The 18,424-nt window shown below is 42.1% G+C and overlaps 1 protein-coding gene across 3 annotated transcripts in view; it reads left to right on the top strand.

The window, feature by feature from the left end:
* Positions 1–15,722, top strand: part of NCBP1 (nuclear cap binding protein subunit 1) — a 37,489-nt gene extending 21,767 nt beyond the window's left edge. For all 3 annotated transcript variants that reach the window (XM_024560239.4, XM_024560240.3, XM_045195229.2), the window contains 11 exons: positions 610–672; positions 903–977; positions 2,074–2,177; positions 4,328–4,450; positions 5,639–5,741; positions 6,542–6,635; positions 7,904–8,007; positions 9,855–9,969; positions 13,182–13,310; positions 13,869–13,982; positions 15,199–15,722. In XM_024560239.4, the coding sequence (XP_024416007.1) occupies positions 610–672; positions 903–977; positions 2,074–2,177; positions 4,328–4,450; positions 5,639–5,741; positions 6,542–6,635; positions 7,904–8,007; positions 9,855–9,969; positions 13,182–13,310; positions 13,869–13,982; positions 15,199–15,312 (1,138 nt within the window). In that variant the 3' untranslated portion in view covers positions 15,313–15,722. The remainder of the gene's footprint in view (positions 1–609; positions 673–902; positions 978–2,073; positions 2,178–4,327; positions 4,451–5,638; positions 5,742–6,541; positions 6,636–7,903; positions 8,008–9,854; positions 9,970–13,181; positions 13,311–13,868; positions 13,983–15,198) is intronic.
* Positions 15,723–18,424: the final 2,702 nt, after the last annotated feature.

Raw genomic sequence — 18,424 nt, 5'->3', positions numbered from 1 at the left:
TTGATAAAACTGCCCGTTGTGTTGGCATCCCACTGTGCCATTCATTCAGCAATGTTTATTGGGCTGTTACAAATTCCACAGCATTTTACAGGTTGCTGCTGTGATCCTTGTCTTGTTAGATCAGATGTATCTTTAGGGGAGAAGGAGCTTCAGTGGTGTATCTTGTTGTTTGTGGTGTAGAAGACATGGTAGGATGATAAGCAATACTTTGGTTCTGCCATTTATAAAATGTTTTATCTGCCATTTAATCTTACTTTGCCTCTGTTTCATTGTCAATAGGGAAAGTAATACAGTCCTCAGAAGTTACTAAATTATAGAAACACATATAAGGTTCCTGGCACAACACAGGCACTCAAATCTACTATTCACTTACAAAGGATAGCACTGTCAGAAGGAGTAAGATAGGAGCGTTATTTATTGGAGTAGAAGATGAGTCACAGGATTTGCAGAGGAAAGCACGTGGGGCAGAAGGTACAGCTATAGGTCGGGGTATAGGCTGTCATTTAACTGTGCAATAGGGTTTTATTTGTCTGAAGGATTACATCAGTTCCTGGTGTAAACTGTAACCATTCGTCTGTCTGTGTTCCTTCCTCCCACTTCTCGGTATAGGTTTATTAATTGGTTTTCCCATCATCTAAGTAACTTCCAGTTCCGTTGGAGCTGGGAAGATTGGTAAGTGGTATTATGTTTTAGCTTTCCTTTCTCTAGTCTACCATAGTTTTTAAAATACTATTAATATGTAAACCTATAACAAAAATAATCTTCATGGTCTAAACATTTATTTTTAATATTTATATACATAAATGAAATAGTTTAGGTAGAAGGAAACTTTGTAGCTGAGTACAGGTTAGGTGTAAGTGCAGAGTCTGTGTCAGAATTTAATAAAACTGTTTCCTCTTTAGGTCAGATTGTCTTACTCAAGACCCTGAAAGTCCCAAACCAAAGTTTGTAAGAGAAGTTCTAGAAAAATGTATGCGGTAAGTTCTTCATCTTTTCTCTTTAGCTTAAAGTCTCCTAATTTGTGTGGGAGGGTTTTCTCTTCTCTGAATTTGTGCTGTAAGTCCAGAATATTTTTAAAATCCAAGTACCTGCCTCCCTTCCGTGTTAGTTTTTAATCAAGATTTAGGCTGAAAAAAACTTTAGGCAACCATGACTTCTGGATTCTGTGTGAATTAAGTCAAACTTTTTTTGTCAAATATACTTGGAAATAATTTCACATTTCAGGAAAGTTGGCAAAATAGTACAAAGTACAAAGAACTCGGTCCTGATCGTCCAGGTTCCCTCATTAACGTTTTACCACATTTGTTCTATTTCTCACTCCTTTCCCCTCTCTGTACGTATACACTCACTGCATTGGTTTTTTCTGAACCCTATGGAACCGAGTTGCAGATCACATCATCTCGTCACCTTTATTAAGTCCATCGCGTATTTTCCCAAAACAAAGACGCTGTCTTACAACCAGTGTACAAATTGGGAAGTCGGCCCTGGCACCGTAGTGCCACCGCGTGATCCCCGGAGGCGGCTGCAAGCCTGCCCGCCAGCCGAGGGCACCTTGTTTCTTTCCGGTTCAGAACCCTGCCTGGGAGCACGGGTAGCGCTTAGTTGTCAGCAGTTACTCTATTTTTCATGTCCTTATCGGTTTAAAAGGGCCTAGGCCTGGCTTTCTCGGGTCCCCTTGCTGTGTCCCCATGACCAGATTCAAGTCCTACGTTATTGGCGCTCCTCTGGGCGCATCCTGTCATGGGGCTCAGGAGTCCCACCACTGGAGAGGGTAACCTGGTCACGTCAGGTCTGCCGGGCTCTCCACCTAAGTCCGCGGGTCTTCCCTTTGTCATCAATTGCTTTGTGGGAGATACCAGGTTACACTCATCCTGTTCATCAACCTCCACTGACAGCTCCTTTTACCTTGCCACCGTTGCGGTGATTTCTAAGTGATCTTTCCATTGTCCCTTCTTTGTAAGTTGCCTTTCCACTGTGAGGGTGTTTGAGATTGTGACTTTCTGGGTAAGTCGGATGTCACCAAGAAATGGAACTGAAGAACGATCTTTTCTGAGGCTCTTTTTTGTATTGTAGGTTGTCTTACCATCAGCGAATATTAGATATTGTTCCTCCTACCTTCTCAGCTCTATGTCCTGCAAACCCCACCTGCATTTACAAGTATGGAGATGAAAGTAGCAGTAAGTAACCAAACAAATCCCTCTGTCTTTACAAAGTAACGATGTGAGTATTCTCTGCCATCAGTTACCTAAGGAGGAAAAAGTGAGCTCTTTCTCGGGTTCATATTCTCTCTGTTCGGAAGGGGATCTGTTATTGGCCACTGTTGTTTTACGTGCCCGGTCGTCGTTTTGGAGGTTCGTTGTGATGTACGTAGTTACTGCTGACTTGTAGCTTTTTAATATTGGTTGCTATGGTATATTCATGACATTACTTTAAATATGCTGCTAAGCATAGCAAGATGAGCTTGTAGCCAGAATTTACTAAAATGGAAATGTGTATTTGTCATGCTGATGGAGATTGCCATCTGATACCAGTGCAGGCGGGGGACCCAGGTGTACACAGACTGTGTTTTGACCAGTGAAGTGGTACTATATCTAAACCACGGTCACTATGCTAATGATATGCCCTTTTGTGCTTCACACTAATGAAGGTAAGGCGTACATTATGGTCACTGGTAGTTTGGTGTGGAGTTTTTCTGGCTTAGTCTTTCAGATGGCACTAAACACGGCTGTTCCGTGAGCCTTCCGTCTCACGTCATGTAGGTTCCTTTGTGTTTTGAAACTCGCTCCTCTCCCTTTCCTTCTCATGCCACACTCCTGGTTCTCCATTTATACCTCACACTTCACCTTGAAACAAACTCAGCTGATCCCATTGCTAACTATATTTCGTATGGCATTATGTCACTAAACCCTTAAAGCAACTCCTGAGAAATCAGTATGTTTATTACACCAATTTTACAATAAGGACATGGCTTCAAAGAGGTAAAGCCAGAGTGAGGTTGCTTCTGAGTGGTGGAGCCCAGATTCAAATCCGGGCTTACTGACTGAGCAGCCACGCTTTCAGCCACTGTGCTTTCCTAAAAGAGCAAAGCTTGATGCGGTAGCTCTAAGGGCTAGTTTCTGGTTCCGCCTCGTATCGGCCTTGAATCTTGAGATACAGTCCTTGATATCAGGAATCACAGACTTTTGTTAAACATCGACCTTCCTTTTCTCCCGCAGCGACAACTCAGCCTAACACTAAGGCCCTCCTAACAGTGGTCCCTGCTTGTTGTCTGTCAGTCTCCCCACACGCACCTCTACTCCAGCCAGGCCCACTTCCTTCTTCCTTTTTTGTTCTTTTTCGTTCCTCCCGATTTTGCCTTTGTGCCATTACCCCAGGCTGGAAAGCCTTTTCTGTCTGTGGTCCTTGTTCTCTTTCTAGGCCTAGCCCCAAACTCCATGACGGAATATTTTTTAACCTTTGGCAAGCCAGTTGTGTGTTGCTCTGTGGCCTCCCCAGCTAGAATTTAGACTCCTCAGTGGCAGGGAATTTTTTTTTTTTTTTTTTTTTTTTTTTTTTGGTCACTTATTTTCTCTCCCACTTTCAAGGAGAAGCACAAAGTACTGTTGTCATTGACTTTATTCATTCCATGTGCTTAGTAACTGATGTTCTGTGTCAGAATTGGCTTTTTAATTGTTAACCTTTGTCTACCTTACATTAAAAGTAGATTGTTCCGGTGATGCCTTACTGTATACATTAGTACAAATTTTATACAGTTGGGACTCAGCAGATACTAATAGCAAACACATGGAGTCACAGCACATGAGCATCTGTCTTATGTATGGGCTCAAAAAAGAGAAAAGCCGAAAAACTGTCTTAAGTTGGCAGCCTTACCCTTGTTCAAACTCAGACTTAGTTTCCACTACCGCAGAAAAGGAGAAGAAAGGGGAATTGGGAAAAATGAAAGAGAAATGACATTGATTCTCAGCTTTTCAGCTTACAAAACCTAGGGCTTTGAGGACTGTCAAGGACAGTTTAACTACATTCACATTTCCCTTCCCCATCCCTGAGGAAGGTCAACACCCCTTGTTCTGTCGATTTCAATTAGCTAAATGTTCTTAAGGAAGTGATGCAGTGAGAATTATGTCTGATTTTAGATGAAAAGCCATGACCTATTCAATGAAACTTTAATGTGTGGTGATCCTTGTACAGATTAAGTATTGATCTTGGAATAGAGCGTTCTATTTTGAAAGAAAAGAACTTTTTGAAGTCTCTCGGTTATTTAACAGTTTGCAAGATTAGTCTTAAAACCTGATCTATGCCGCCTCCCCCCGCCCCCTTCTGTGCTTAGATTCTCTTCCTGGACATTCAGTCGCCCTCTGTTTAGCTGTTGCCTTTAAAAGCAAAGCAACCAATGATGAGATCTTCAGCATTCTGAAAGATGTACCAAACCCTAACCAGGATGACGATGACGGTAAGGGAATGAACTAGCTCTCGAGTGGAACTTTGTAGAAACCAGGTTAGAGCGTAAACATACCTCTGGCAACGTGAGCGCCTCTTAAATCCCACTGGATGCCTGTAAGGCGGTGTGTTCTTTTGGCCTCTTCAGCCTGTCAGCTGTTCCTAGAATCCGGGTATATTCTCCCTTATATGAAAACAGATCCTAACATCCTTATGAAATGGCTTGCATTAAGTATTAAAATAAATACTAAGTAAAATATACTGTTACAATTCAAAGATTTTTAAGCATTCCTGCTTTCACTTGAGAGAGGTGTGTGAACAGGAATTCATGGTGTATTATAAAGTTGGGTTTTTTCCCGAATTAAGCTATTATAACAATAATGTTTAACATTGACTGAGTATGTATCATGTAATTCCAACAAAAATCCCCATGTTTCTGGGGGGGGTGAGAGTGGGAAAACTGGCAAAATAATTCATAAGTTTACTTGAATCAATAAGCGGGTAAGACAGGCGATGAGAGGTACTTGTTTTATCACATAAAGCATGTTGAAAACTGCAGTAACTTAAGTGCGGAGTTGACACACACAGGGACAAATCAGTAAGACTGGTGAAAGTCTACTGGGACAACTGGGTAACCGGTTCGGGAGGAATTTTTGTGTTTGTTAGATCTATACCTAAGGACGTGGATAGGAAAAGGGCTTAATCAAAAGCAAACATCGTCTGGGTTTTTTATTACGGGGTTCTTGCTTATTTGGGTTTTTCTAAGACACCTGACTTCAGAGAAGATGTAATTAGAAAGCCTAAGTCAAAATGATGCTATGAGCTTTGGACGCCGTCAGACATCTGAGGACATAGACGGAAGTGTTAGGGCTTACTGTATTTTCTGCGTCACATACTTATCCTCCCACCGTAAGAGGGGTATGAACACGGAAGCCTGTGTGGTATTCGTAAAAGAAATGGGACATGGAGAAAAATTAGAGAAATGCCCCCCAAAAATGAAGAATTGATTATGCTTGGTTTTATATATTGAATATTTGAAATCAGTGGTCTTTTAGTGCCTGTTAGTGTTCAGAGGTATTGCACGAATGTCTAACTTAATATTTGGATGTGAGCGTGCCATCTGCTCAGCATTCCAGGTGAGGGACCAAGGGATTGCTATAGCTACATCTTCCTAACCGTCTCCCTGTGGAACATTTTTCAGATGAAGGGTTCAGTTTCAACCCACTGAAAATAGAGGTCTTTGTGCAGACTCTGCTACACTTGGCAGCCAAATCGTTCAGCCACTCCTTCAGTGCTCTTGCAAAGTAAGTGTAACAAGAACACACACCCTTTGGGCTTTAGAACTCTGCTCGATACCAACAGTGTAGTCGTTTTTACCTGAAATTACTGAATGTGAAGGAAGATCTTAACAATAGTGTGATGACAGAACTGGATACAGTGGGATTTGGCTTGTGGTCCTGAAGTCCTGCTCCTGTGGCTCTGTCAGTCGTCACGTGCAGTTTGCATATACACATGGAGTGCAGATGCTTTCATCCAGACCTTTAGAGGGCCTAGGGAAAGACTTAGGTCCATGGGATAGCCACGTTTGGGCGAAGAAGCTCCCACCCTGTCCAGGCATCTTTCGAAAGGAAGTTACGCACAAATGAGCGCCAACTCTATTTTGGGGGGCCACCCAAAGGTTGGCACCTAAAGACAGGGCTTTCTGACTAGTCAGTCCAAAAGAAGCAAGAACATACAGATACTCCTCCAGCCAAGCAGAGAACCTGGGCTGCACCCATCTCAACGTCTAAGTCTCTGTTTCACCTGCAGGGTTTCCACAGAAGGTGAGTCACACAGGATACACCACCTGTGTTTGAAGATGGCTCCTTAGCCCTCACCTGTCCTTAGCTACACAGTAAACTGGAGTCCCGGGCTAAGATTTTGTGACAAATTCCATACAAACTGAATTTTTAAGCATGCCTCTTATATCCTTAATGGTTAACGTTTGGTTATTTTGCATTTACATATTGTACTGTAAATTGAGTAATACTGAAAAGGCTTTGAAACATTGAAATGATTAATGAATCAGTTTTTATGTGGTATTTTTCCCTCCTACTATCAAAAGGTTTCATGAAGTCTTCAAAACCCTAGCTGAAAGCGATGAAGGAAAGTTACATGTTCTAAGAGTCATGTTTGAGGTCTGGAGGAACCATCCACAGGTACAGACTATTTCCTGAGATATGTTGAGGCTCTGGTTGTGTGGGTATAAAAATAAGGCTATTACTACCATTGTTTTAGTTTGTAAAACATCAAATTTGTCTACAGAATGGCTTTAAAATCTATGCTTTTTTTAATGCCTTGGAATTAAGAGCAAGTATTGTTATTTGGTTTGGGACTATAATATCTTAACACATTTTTTAAAAATATATTTATTGATTATGCTATTACAGTTGTCCCATTCCCCCCCCCCCTTCACTCCATTCTATCCTGGCCACCCCCTCCCTCCCACATTCCCCCCCTATAGTTCATGTCCATGGGTCATACTTATAAGTTCTTTGGCTTCTACATTTCCTATACTATTCTTACCCTCCCCCTGTCTATTTTCTACCTACCATTTATGCTACTTATTCTCTGTACCTTTCCCCCCTCTCCCCCCCTCCCACTCCCCTGTTGATAACCCTCCATGTGATCTCCATGTCTGTGGTTCTGTTCCTGTTCTAGTTGTTTGCTTCATTTGCTTTTGTTTTTGTTTTAGGTGTGGTTGTTAATAACTGAGTTTGCTGTCATTTTTACTGTTCCTATTTTTGATCTTCTTTTTCTTAGATAAGTCCCTTTAACATTTCATATAATAAGGGCTTGGTGATGATGAACTCCTTTAACTTGACCTTATCTGAGAAGTACTTTTATCTTCCCTTCCATTCTAAATGATAGCTTTGCTGGATAGAGCAATCTTGGATGTAGGTCCTTGCCTTTCATGACATATCTTAACACATTTTAAATAGTAAGAATGCTTGTTGCTTGACGATCCTACCAATTGGGTAGGGAATAGTTATGCAGTCTATCCAATTTCTGCAGACACGCCCCAGATTTCTCAGTCTCAATACATTGTTTTCATGCCGTGCATTATAACAGGCAGTTAAATAAATTACAGAATATATATTAAGACATTTTATGATAAAACACATTTTTAAATTTTAGGATTCAATGGAAATTACGTATTTTTTTAGGCATTATGTACATTTTTTTTAAAGATTGTGTTGCCATTCAGAGTGGTGGTGGTCAATCTTTATAGGTGTCCAGCATTCTTACAGTACGTACCAGGGCCCAGCAGAGGGCAGAGTAAGGCCTAAGGCCTAATCGCCAAACTGATTGTTCCATAGCCACTGGAAACGCATTTCACAGCCCTCATATTTTAGCTTTGTAGCAGTAGGGTTGTTACGGCTACGTACGGGTGTGATTTACCCTCGAAATTCTTCCCTCGTTGTAGATGATTGCTGTACTAGTAGATAAGATGATTCGTACTCAGATTGTCGACTGTGCCGCAGTAGCAAATTGGATCTTCTCTTCAGAACTATCTCGTGACTTTACCAGGTAATGTGAATTATTTACAAAGTTCATACTCTCTGAGGATTGCTTTTCATGTGGTATCTTACACATGAGCTCTAAATTTTGATCCCAACCAGACTGATATTAATATATACTGATGGTCCAGCCTGGTAGGATTGGACTTAACAGAGATACCTGGACAGAGGAAATACAGTCAGCCAGGTCGCAGCATCTCTTGGGCACATACATGTAAGCTGAACCGGGACTTCACCCGTCAAGCAGAAATGCTGACGAGGATCCAGACCATTAGGAGAGAAGATCAGGCTGTGTGCCAGGGGACGTGGAAAAGAGCTCCAGCTCCATGAGGGACCTGGAGTGCACACCAGGGACTGGGAGAAACCGAACTCCCGGTAGATTAAGTACACGTCCTTGGAGAGATTGAGGGAAGTCTGGTGGGCACCCAGGCACCCATGAGGAAGGGGGGTCTCGCCTCAATCATAAAAATCCTAGATTTAATGCAGAAGATTCATTGTAGACCCATTCCTCCTACAGGAAAGAGACTTTTCATTAGGCTCTGTTCTTATTCATGAACTTGAGTCCCCGGTCTTCATAACTGAACAAGACTGGGGCGGCAGGATTTGACACAAAACAGGAAACACAGGAAAATTACTTGCAAAGACATAAAAATCCATCACAACCTTTATCCTTCTCTTTGTGTCTGTGACCGGCAGAGGACACTGGTCTGAAATCAGCTGAGTTCTTAGGGTGAAAGGGTGTGATCTAAGCTTATCATGCCATCTAAGTTGGCATTCACAAATGAACAGAAAGACATTCTCAGATTTGCGAACTCTCAGGAAACTGACCACCCAAGTATGTGTTAACCATTATCCCAAGTGATTGACGTTTACAGCTCATTTACTCACACCACCACTGTAGCGGGGATTACATTGTCCTCTGTATTTTACAAAGTAGAAAAATGTTGCAGAGTGCTTAAGTAGCTTGTCCAAAGTCACACACTTAAGTACAGAATTCGAACACGTGCATTCTTACATGGATGCATTGCTCAGGGGCTCCCTCTGTTCCTTGGCGCCAGCTCAGCCGTTTCTAACTCTGCGAAGTCTTCGCTGACCACCCCTTCCAGAGTTACAGTACTCTGCTCTTATATCCTGTCTGCCAACATTCGAAACTTTGAGTTTTACAAACAGGTTGTTTTACTGTCTTCCACTTAAACTGTCATCCAAGGCAAAATTTGTAGGACACATTCTTTTATGCTATGTCTTAGTGTTAGGAGACCTACTCTATAGACAGAAAAGCAGTTAAGAAGCCACTTAAAAATACAAATCACTTATACAACAGACATTTTAAAGCCCACAAGGTGATCCTGTACTTTAGTAATTTGCTGATAGGGGAACTGACATATAAATGTTTATCTCATTCTTAAAAGCCCAATTAGTTTATAGCTATTGTCAACTAAGTTTCTTCAATGTTCCAAGAGAATTAGCTGACTATATGCTAGTTAAATGTAAAATGAGCCTCAGATTAGGTTTCCATCTCGAGAAAATTCCAATACTTCGTGTTTAGAAAGAACACATAATTTTGTTTTTAATGTTTTTTCTGGTTTGCCATTTCATTTCAGTGAATATGTACACCTCTCTTCAATATGTGTCTAGTAGAAAAAGGACAGGGACCTATATTGCCTTCAGGAAGCTCACCTGAGTCTTAACAGGTAGAGATAGATGCCCAAGTGTCGATGGAGCTGTGTGACTAATTCTGCCTGAAGAATGGAAAACTATATTAGACCTTGAGAATGAGTAGCTTAGAAAAGTTGAGGGGTCTTTATTTTCTTTAAGCATAGTTTAACATACAGTAACCAAATACGATTTTTCTTTAAGGTTGTTTGTTTGGGAAATTTTGCACTCCACAATTCGTAAGATGAACAAACACGTTCTGAAGATCCAGAAAGAGCTGGAAGAAGCTAAAGAAAAACTCGCAAGGCAACACAAACGGGTAAGTTTGGTCTAGATTAATAGAAGGTCAAAAAAGGTATACCAGAAACTCGTACGAACGTTCAGTTTATTACTTTGCTGGGAACGTATTTTTTGCTGAGGCCAGATGATGCGGAGCTGCTTGCAGAAGTGGAGGGAGAGGAAGAACGTGGGTGGTGTTGCTCTCTGCTCCGCACCATGAACCTGTCCAGAAGCCACAACCCTTCCTTTCCAAAAGTTCATCATCTCCGGGTCAGCCTCACATTGTCATTCCCAGCTGGGAAGAGTGAGAAAGAACACTTGTGTTTCTCCAAGTTCCTTTGCTTCCTTTAAGATTTTATTTATTTATTTTTTTAGAGAGAGGGGAAGGGAGAAAGAGGGGGAGAGAAACATCAATGTGTGGTTGCCTCTCACGTGGCCCCTCACCAGGGACCTGGCCTGCAACCCAGGCATGTGCCCTGACTGAGAATCGAACCAGCACTGAGCCACACCAGCCAGATTTATTTCTCCAAGTTCCTGCTGCAAGAGGGGAAGAGGGAGAAGACTGTCAGTGTTACCACTTCAGCTGAACTGTGAGAGGAGGGAGACAGTCATCCCCGTGTTTACTCCTCATAGTGATGAGAAGTTTAGTACTTTGCCATTTTCGGGGGAAGCAGTGAGCTGGCTGTGTTCTGTGATTTAGCATAATAGTCCTGGTTCTCTCCGTGACAGTATTTTCCAGTGTTGTACACACTTACCAGAGCAGATGGTGAAAACAAGTTCAGTGACTTGTGTGAACCTGTAGCAGGTTCAAGTGCTTCTAGTCTCTACATACGCATACATGTATGTGTGTCCGTATGTAAACACTGGCTCAGAGACCTAAATTACTGCAAGGTAAATGGCGTCATCTCCACTTGATCATGTATAAATTGAGGCTCAGAGAACGTTAAATAACTTGCTGAAGATTACATGGCTTATAAGTGACAGACCCAGGCCTGTCAAACTGCAGAAACTTTCCCCCGTGCCACTCCATTCTCTGTGGGTATGTGGTGTCCAGTGTGGTAACCGCTAACCACATGTAATTTAATTCAGATTAAATCCAGTGTAAAATTTAGTTCATTGTCACACTGACCACATTGCCAGTTCTTAGTAGACACGCGTGTCTGGTGTCTGTTGGGATAGGCAGCACGGATTTCTGTAGCACTTCCCTCGTAGCAGAACGGCGTGTTGGTCGGTGGGCCTCCAGGACCTTGCCGTGGTCTGGTGTTGGGAAACGACAGACATGGACCTGGTTGCCTAGACTGTAATCGGGCAGGCCCTGTAACAGGCGGTGTGTTAGAGACGAAAGCGGGACTCTGTGAAAACAGAGTAAGCGGGCTCTGAGCATTGTTTGAAGAGTGGATGCTGTCACAGATAGGACTTTACCAGTAGGCTGTCTTCTAGAAAGAAATGGGCTTTCTAGTTTGGCGATGCCTACCGCCTTGCTGAAAGGACGTTGGGATGTAACACCTGGAGTCAGGTTTGGCTCGGCCCCTTGCTGTGTGACACTGGGAAAGTCCTGTAACCTCCGGGCCTATTCCCTGCTCTGTAAAGTCATGACTTTTCTTCTGCCGTTAACAGAAAACCCTAAACAAATGGTCTCGGTTCTTCAGGGAGAGCTGGAAGGGAACTGGTAAAGCTTAACAGAGGTCTGCGGGGCCCAGCAGCCCATCATTGCCAGCAGAGCCTTACGGGGTCTGCTGAGGGTTATTACGTGTCACTTGCAGCCATTTCTAAATGACTACAAGGATGGGCAGCCTGTGGCTTAGAGCTACATAAAGGCCTGCCCAGTTTTTCTGTGTGGCCCGTTAACAGGATGAAAGGTTAGCAAGCTGCCTCTCCGTTACTGCCCAAATGATCAAATAGTGATGAATAACGGGAAAGCACTGTTGGTTTTTCATCGGGCATCTACTTTGTTGAACAGAGAACAGCAGTTATGAGAATACCCTGTCCTCACTGTTGGCAGGTTCTGTTTTTACAAACTTACCCACTCACTAAAATTTATTTGTAACTCAAAATCAGTACTCAGGGTGCTTTTGTGGTCGTTGGCAGATGAGCACGAGCAGCGGGGACTTTGAGTTGCGCAGTACACTTGCTCCCAGCTGAGCGCGAACAAGGCGCTCTGCCTTTCTTGCTGCGGTTCTGTTGTTTAAGAGACTGTTCTCTCCATGATGTTTATTGCCACGTTATTTGTGCTTTTGTGTTCACCTGTTGTGCTGACCTTTTTTTTTTTTGGTGATTTCACTGTTTAAAACGGCCCCGAGCTCAAGACTTGGAGGCTGTTGAGTGCTCCTGAGCACTGCAAGGCCAGATGTGCCTGACTGGAAAATACGGGTGTCAGATACACGCTTCGTCCGGGCAGGACTTCAGTGCTGGCCGTTGTGAGTTCAGTGTGGGTGCGTCAACACCTACGCCCAGGAAGAGGAAGAGGAAGAGGAAATCCACCAGTCTGTAGGTGGAGACATCAAGCACTAAAGGAACATCTGTAGTGTGTGATAAAGCTATGGAAAAGTAGCTACAGTTATGGATTTACGAAATGATGGCTGATTTATAAAAAGTTATAGTGGGCAGCATTCTTGTGAGGCTGAAAGCTAAAGAAATTTAGTCATATTACTAAGGGTCAGGAAATGTTAAATCCGTCTCGGCTAGTTTTAGTATAAAGAAATACTCTCTAAATTATTTGTAAGACATACTAAATAAGAGATCTTTAAACAGAAACACATAAAACAAGGTTATATATTGATCAGTTGATGAAAATGTGACAAAGGCTCCCCAAGAACCCAACCCTCTCTTCTCCCAAGGAGCAGTGCCCCAGTATTGACTGACCCAGGGTTCCCAGCCACCTGAGAAAATGCAGCTGTGGTGAATAACAGGACTCCACTTCATCTTCCCTGGGGCTCAAAGTTGTTCTCATGTGGACTGGAGGGAAACATGACACAAAAAACCTCCCTGACTGGGCTGTTTTGTAAAAGGCATCACTCACTCCTGCTGCATAGCAAACACTGCCGCTGCCATTACCCAAGACAGGTGCCACTGAACTTCTCTGGCCCTGGGGCGTGTGCGTGTGTGTTTGGGGGGTGGGATGCTTTCCCTACAGAATACAAATCTTCGAGTAGTTTTTGAACAGACAAAATGAGGTATTTCCCCTTACTTGATGGGATTTAATCCACTAGCATTTTAAATGGCATTTCCCTTTTGTCCCTTTGCACTCTGAAGAGGAGTGATGACGACGACAGAGGCAGTGACAGGAAAGATGGGGCTCTGGAGGAGCAAATAGAAAGACTGCAGGAGAAAGTGGAGTCTGCTCAGAGCGAACAGAAGAACCTCTTCCTTGTCATCTTTCAGGTATCTTGGCTGGGGACATTGGTAATTGATGTATAAAAAGAAATAATACATTTACTTTTAAAAATTTTTTACTCATAAAAAGTACTATGTGCAAATTTATAGAAGTTAAAAAATACAAAAACTTAACTAAGGAAATAAAATCCCAGTACCAGGAGGGAACTGTGTTTACCTCCAAATTCTGTGCTGTTTACGGCGCTTTCTTGCACGAGCATTTCTCCGTGCTCTAAAAACGGGGACGCGTACATTAAATCCCTCTTGTTTAATTTTTCCCCATTGTTGGTCATTTAGGTGATGGTTTTCCTTCCTGGTGAGCATTTTTGTGCATAGATTCCCATTAACATTTCTGATCCTGTCCGGGGCATGAAAGGTCTTCACAGAGCGCTACAGAGGGTGCACTCACTCTGTCCACTAGTCTGCCTTTCTAGACAGAGTGTATTGAGCTGTGAGAGTTGCCCACCACAACGACGGAGCGGAACAGACAGTACTTTGGTCAGAAGTGTGACTGTTTCTGAAGAACCCACTCTCTGACGCTTCTTCCACTTCGCACCCCCTTTGCAGCGGTTTATCATGATCCTGACCGAGCACTTAGTACGATGTGAGACTGACGGGACCAGCGTATTAACTCCGTGGTACAAGAACTGTATAGAGCGGCTTCAGCAGATCTTCTTACAGGTTTGTGGGAAACTTTGATTAGCTAATAAAACATCACTATTCTCAGCCACAAAGAAATTCCATTCTTTGAAATCACCAAATTTGTCAGGTTATGTAATACCCATAAGCTCTTTAGTCCGTGTACATTTGTTCTTACTGTTGCTCATCAGAATATTTAGGTTTAAATTGGTTCTCTATCACCCAGATTAGGAAATGGCCATTGTCTTTGCTAGAAAGCCTAGTGATGATACACAGCGTGGAGGAAGATGCTGAGAGAAGAGTAGTTACATTAACGGTGCAATGTAACAATGTAATGACAGACGGTGCCCACAGAGCAAGGTTATGTTAAAGATTAGTAGGCGAGTGGAACGAATTCTTTAAAATAACAGCCCAAATCCTCATTTATTCTAGAGAAGTTATTAAATTAGAAGTCGTAAAAGGAAATAGGTTCTTTAAGCCTCCAAATAAAAGTTCTCTCTGGATTTAGTTATTGCCAGTTAAAATAGGCCGTAGTCCTTTAGGGAGCTCTGAGTATATTCAAAGTGCATATAGAAGAGATTATTTCATTTTCTGACACTTTTTCCATGTAAGCTCAACAACTCACTGATTTCTAACAATTGGACAGATGAGCTATTTTTAAAAGATAAAAAATGAGGTTTGGGTTTCTTATTTTGTGGACTGTTTAATAGATCACTGGCTAATTCTGTTTAATTTTTTTTCCCCTTTGGAAAGAGATTATATTAATGCTCTAATCAAAAAAAGATTCCAATTTTTTTTTCTTACATTTCAGGGACCATATTTAACAATAGCAATTGTGCTATTCCTGTTTATAACATACACCACCTTCCCTTTTTTAAAAAATGTCTTCCTGGTTCAGTCCCTGTGTGGGCTATTTTTAGCCATGCTTGTGCTCTGCCCTCCTTAGGGGACAGACACCCAGCCCAATCTAGTCCATGACAGTGGTAGCAGCAGGCACTGCCTGAAGCATGAATTACACATTCATAGAAGCTGGTCAGAACTGGATTTTTTAAAAAGTAATTCAACATCTTTTTTTTCCTCATTTCCCTACATTTTCTTAATGTTGGGGCTTCTCAGGGGCCCATTACTTATCACCACTTTTTCCCCTACAACTCCTTCCCATCACCCTACGGCACGGGTGGGCTACCAAGGGGGATGTTCTGCAAGATTGCTTGTGTGCTGTTCTTCTTGACCCGAGCCCCGGCTTTTGCATCCACAGCATCACCAAATCATCCAGCAGTACATGGTGACCCTGGAGAACCTGCTCTTCACTGCTGAACTAGACCCTCACATCCTGGCTGTGTTCCAGCAGTTCTGTGCCCTGCAGGCCTAAGGGTGACTTTTTCTCCTCATGTCAAGACTTTTTAGAAATTTTATTTGTCTTATTTTTGATGGTTTGAATGCTTGCTTTCTTGTAGCATCTTTTTACTTTCTAAAGGAAACAGAAAGAGGACAGTGAAGAATATGGCATTGATTACCTGTAATTGCTCCTAAAAAGCAAATACTCCTAATGACAATGTGACGATAACCATAGGATGTATTATATACGTGACATACAACTTTTCTGACTTTTTTCCCTCCTTAAGGCACAAAAGATAACTGGTTTGAGGTATGTGAACACTAGAGGCCAAGCTAACAAAGTAGTATACAGAACCGATGGGTTTATTCCCCGGTAGCATAGCTTTTCACAGGACGTGGATAACCCAACGTGGCTAAAATAAAACTCAAAATATGTTTTTTAAACTTTGGTCTTTCATGTTTTATCATCTCAGTTTACTTTAAAACTGGTGATTTCTTATTGAAGGTATATGTCATTTGAAATTTTCCTTTCAAAGTAATTTTCTTAACCATTAGTATCTTAAAATAGAATACTTATTATAAAAAAATTAGCAGTTCCCAAGTTTGTCTGAACACTACAAAAAAAATTTAAAGAATCCCAGGTGATTTATGTTATTTTTTTAAATGAAACCACATAGAACACACAGCACCCATAGTTTTTAAGGCCCCCCAGGTGATTGCAACGTGCAGGCAAGTTTGGGAACCATTGCCATAGAGGCCCTGCCCACTCCTCCAGCTTAAGTACGGGGCTGGCTGGAACTATACTTGCGGTTAGATGGGGGTTTGGATTGTGTTTCTATGGAACCTGGTCCAAGTAGTACTAACTCTTGAGCCTGTTTCCTACGTGGTGTTGAGGCTTAACCAAGATAATAAATGAGAATGCACTGTAAAGTAACATACAAGTTTAAGTTTCTAGCACTTTTAGACGTTTTAATTAAATCTTAGAAAAATTTTACCAATAAAATGCCAGAGCTGGTAGTATTTTTGAGCATTTGTACAACATAGGTATCTTTTTTATTCTTATTACATCATAAGCATTTTCCTTATTAACATGTGATCTCTTTGCCTTACCATACGTTTGGTGGCCCTAGAATATATTCTACTCAGCAGATGGGAATTCCTAGGATTTTTAAATGCCACACCATTTAAGACAAGAAATGTATTATTCACAAGATTGAAGTTGCATGATAAATCACTAGCAGCACCAGGTTCTTAGTGCTCTTAAAATATTCTTTTATTTATACTGTTCCTCCTCATACTGCAAAGTTTGGCTGATTATACTTACTTGATCCAAATTCTAGAGGAATTTCTAAGTTTTCACATCCTTTCTCTTGGGTCCTCTCTTCATGTGTAATGGTTACTTCTAACAACTGTTCACTGATACGCCCCTGCTCCGTCCCAGGCTGGCAGCTAAGTATATGAAAAAACTGAACTAGAGACTGAATTTCAAAGAAATAAGAATGCAAGAGCAAACATTCAGCAACTGACTTTCCCATTAATGAAGCTCACACACGATCACACAAATGGCATGTCACTGTACGTTACCTTGGCGGGGAATCGACCTTCCATCAAGCCGTGCCGGTGCCATTTACCGTCCTCTTGTCAAAGTGAGCGCATACTTTGTTTCCCCGATTCTAAATCTCTCCCAGGAATTACTCAGGAAGCAGTTCATAGCACGATAAGTTTGCTTTTCCTGGGAAGTATTTAGTAGTGATTTGCGTAACTTAAAGAACTTGCCAGCCTGGGTAGAGCAGACCTGGCTGTCACTGGTGTCCGGATACCAGGACTCTCTTAAACTGCTGATGGCAGAGAGTGAGTAGAACCACATCTCATTAGACAAATCTGTAACTGTACTGGTCTCGATGACAATGCGTGCTCCTTAATGAGTGGCTGTTACATGCCAAGTTCTACGGATTCACAATCTTTAATCCTAACATTTTTAGAGATGAATTATTATGCCCATCTGACAGATAAAAACAGACCCGTGGAATAATTTACCCAAGGTCCACAGCTACTAAGTGGAATCTGAACCTAAACCCGTGTGCTCACGGGCTCCTCATCTCCCAGTGCAGCCACGCTGTTGTCAGCCGCCTGACTCCTGCGTTACTCTGTTGTCATCAAGCCAGAAGCTGTGTGTGTGTGTGTGTGTGTGTGTGTGTCCAAGAAGACCTAGCTGCCCATTCAGAATCAGTTTTTACTGACCTGTGATATTTAGCGTAGCATATAAAAAATCAACACAGAAACACATTAAACATTTCTGTGTTGACTACGTATATAGAGAATAGTCAGTAATCACAGTCTTAAGCCTCTTTGGTTTGACTTGTTTTCACTTGTGCCTTTCTTTAAGCATAATCTCCAAGAGCTGATCTAGAAAGAAAAATGAAAATGTGTCAACTTCCTGTTTTCTGTTTGTACCAGAAGGATAAAAAAGTTGTATCAAAAAATAGCATGAAAATATCCAGTTTATCTTAACTTGAATTTGTTTTTGTCAAAAAAAAAACCCCCCAAAACGCATAAACCATGTAATCACATGTACTGGATGAAATCCTCTTGCTAGCTGTAACGGCCTTGGAATCCTTTTGAGACAGCAGGAGAAGTTCTGACCAGCTAAACGTGATCCAGATGTCTGGGCTGACATCAGGCTGCAGGTGGTCACTTCAAGCACAGAGCAGGCCGTCTTCCCTCCCAGGATTAAGTTAGGACACCTGTAAGGCACTGAGTATAGTGCTTACCTGGCACCTGATAAGTGCCCAGTCAATGTTAGTTACAATAAACTTACTGTAATTACTGTTTTTCCATTTTAATCCAGATCTGAAATGGGCTACCTAGTGGCTCATAGTAGAGCCTGTAAGTAAACCCTGCAGATAGAGAAAACACAGACTCCCGCAGCTCATCATCAGCTCATCATCGTTCATTCCTGTTGTCAGTCAGAACACGTCCTAGCACCCCAACCTGGGCCCTAACCTGGAGACGAATAGTCTAGAAGTCCTAACCCAGCCTCAGGGGGGAGGGTCAGCCGCCATCCCTGCTGGGATAAGAATCCAGTTCAACTAGCTTTTGCCTTTACTAAAAGCTTGTCCTCCCACCCCAGTCTAAGGTTTGCCTTG

This window comes from Desmodus rotundus, chromosome 1, assembly GCF_022682495.2.
Source record: "Desmodus rotundus isolate HL8 chromosome 1, HLdesRot8A.1, whole genome shotgun sequence".
In the NCBI taxonomy this organism is placed as follows: domain Eukaryota; kingdom Metazoa; phylum Chordata; class Mammalia; order Chiroptera; family Phyllostomidae; genus Desmodus; species Desmodus rotundus.
Note: the sequence above shows the minus strand (reverse complement) of the source record. Positions and strands in the feature narration are given on the sequence as shown.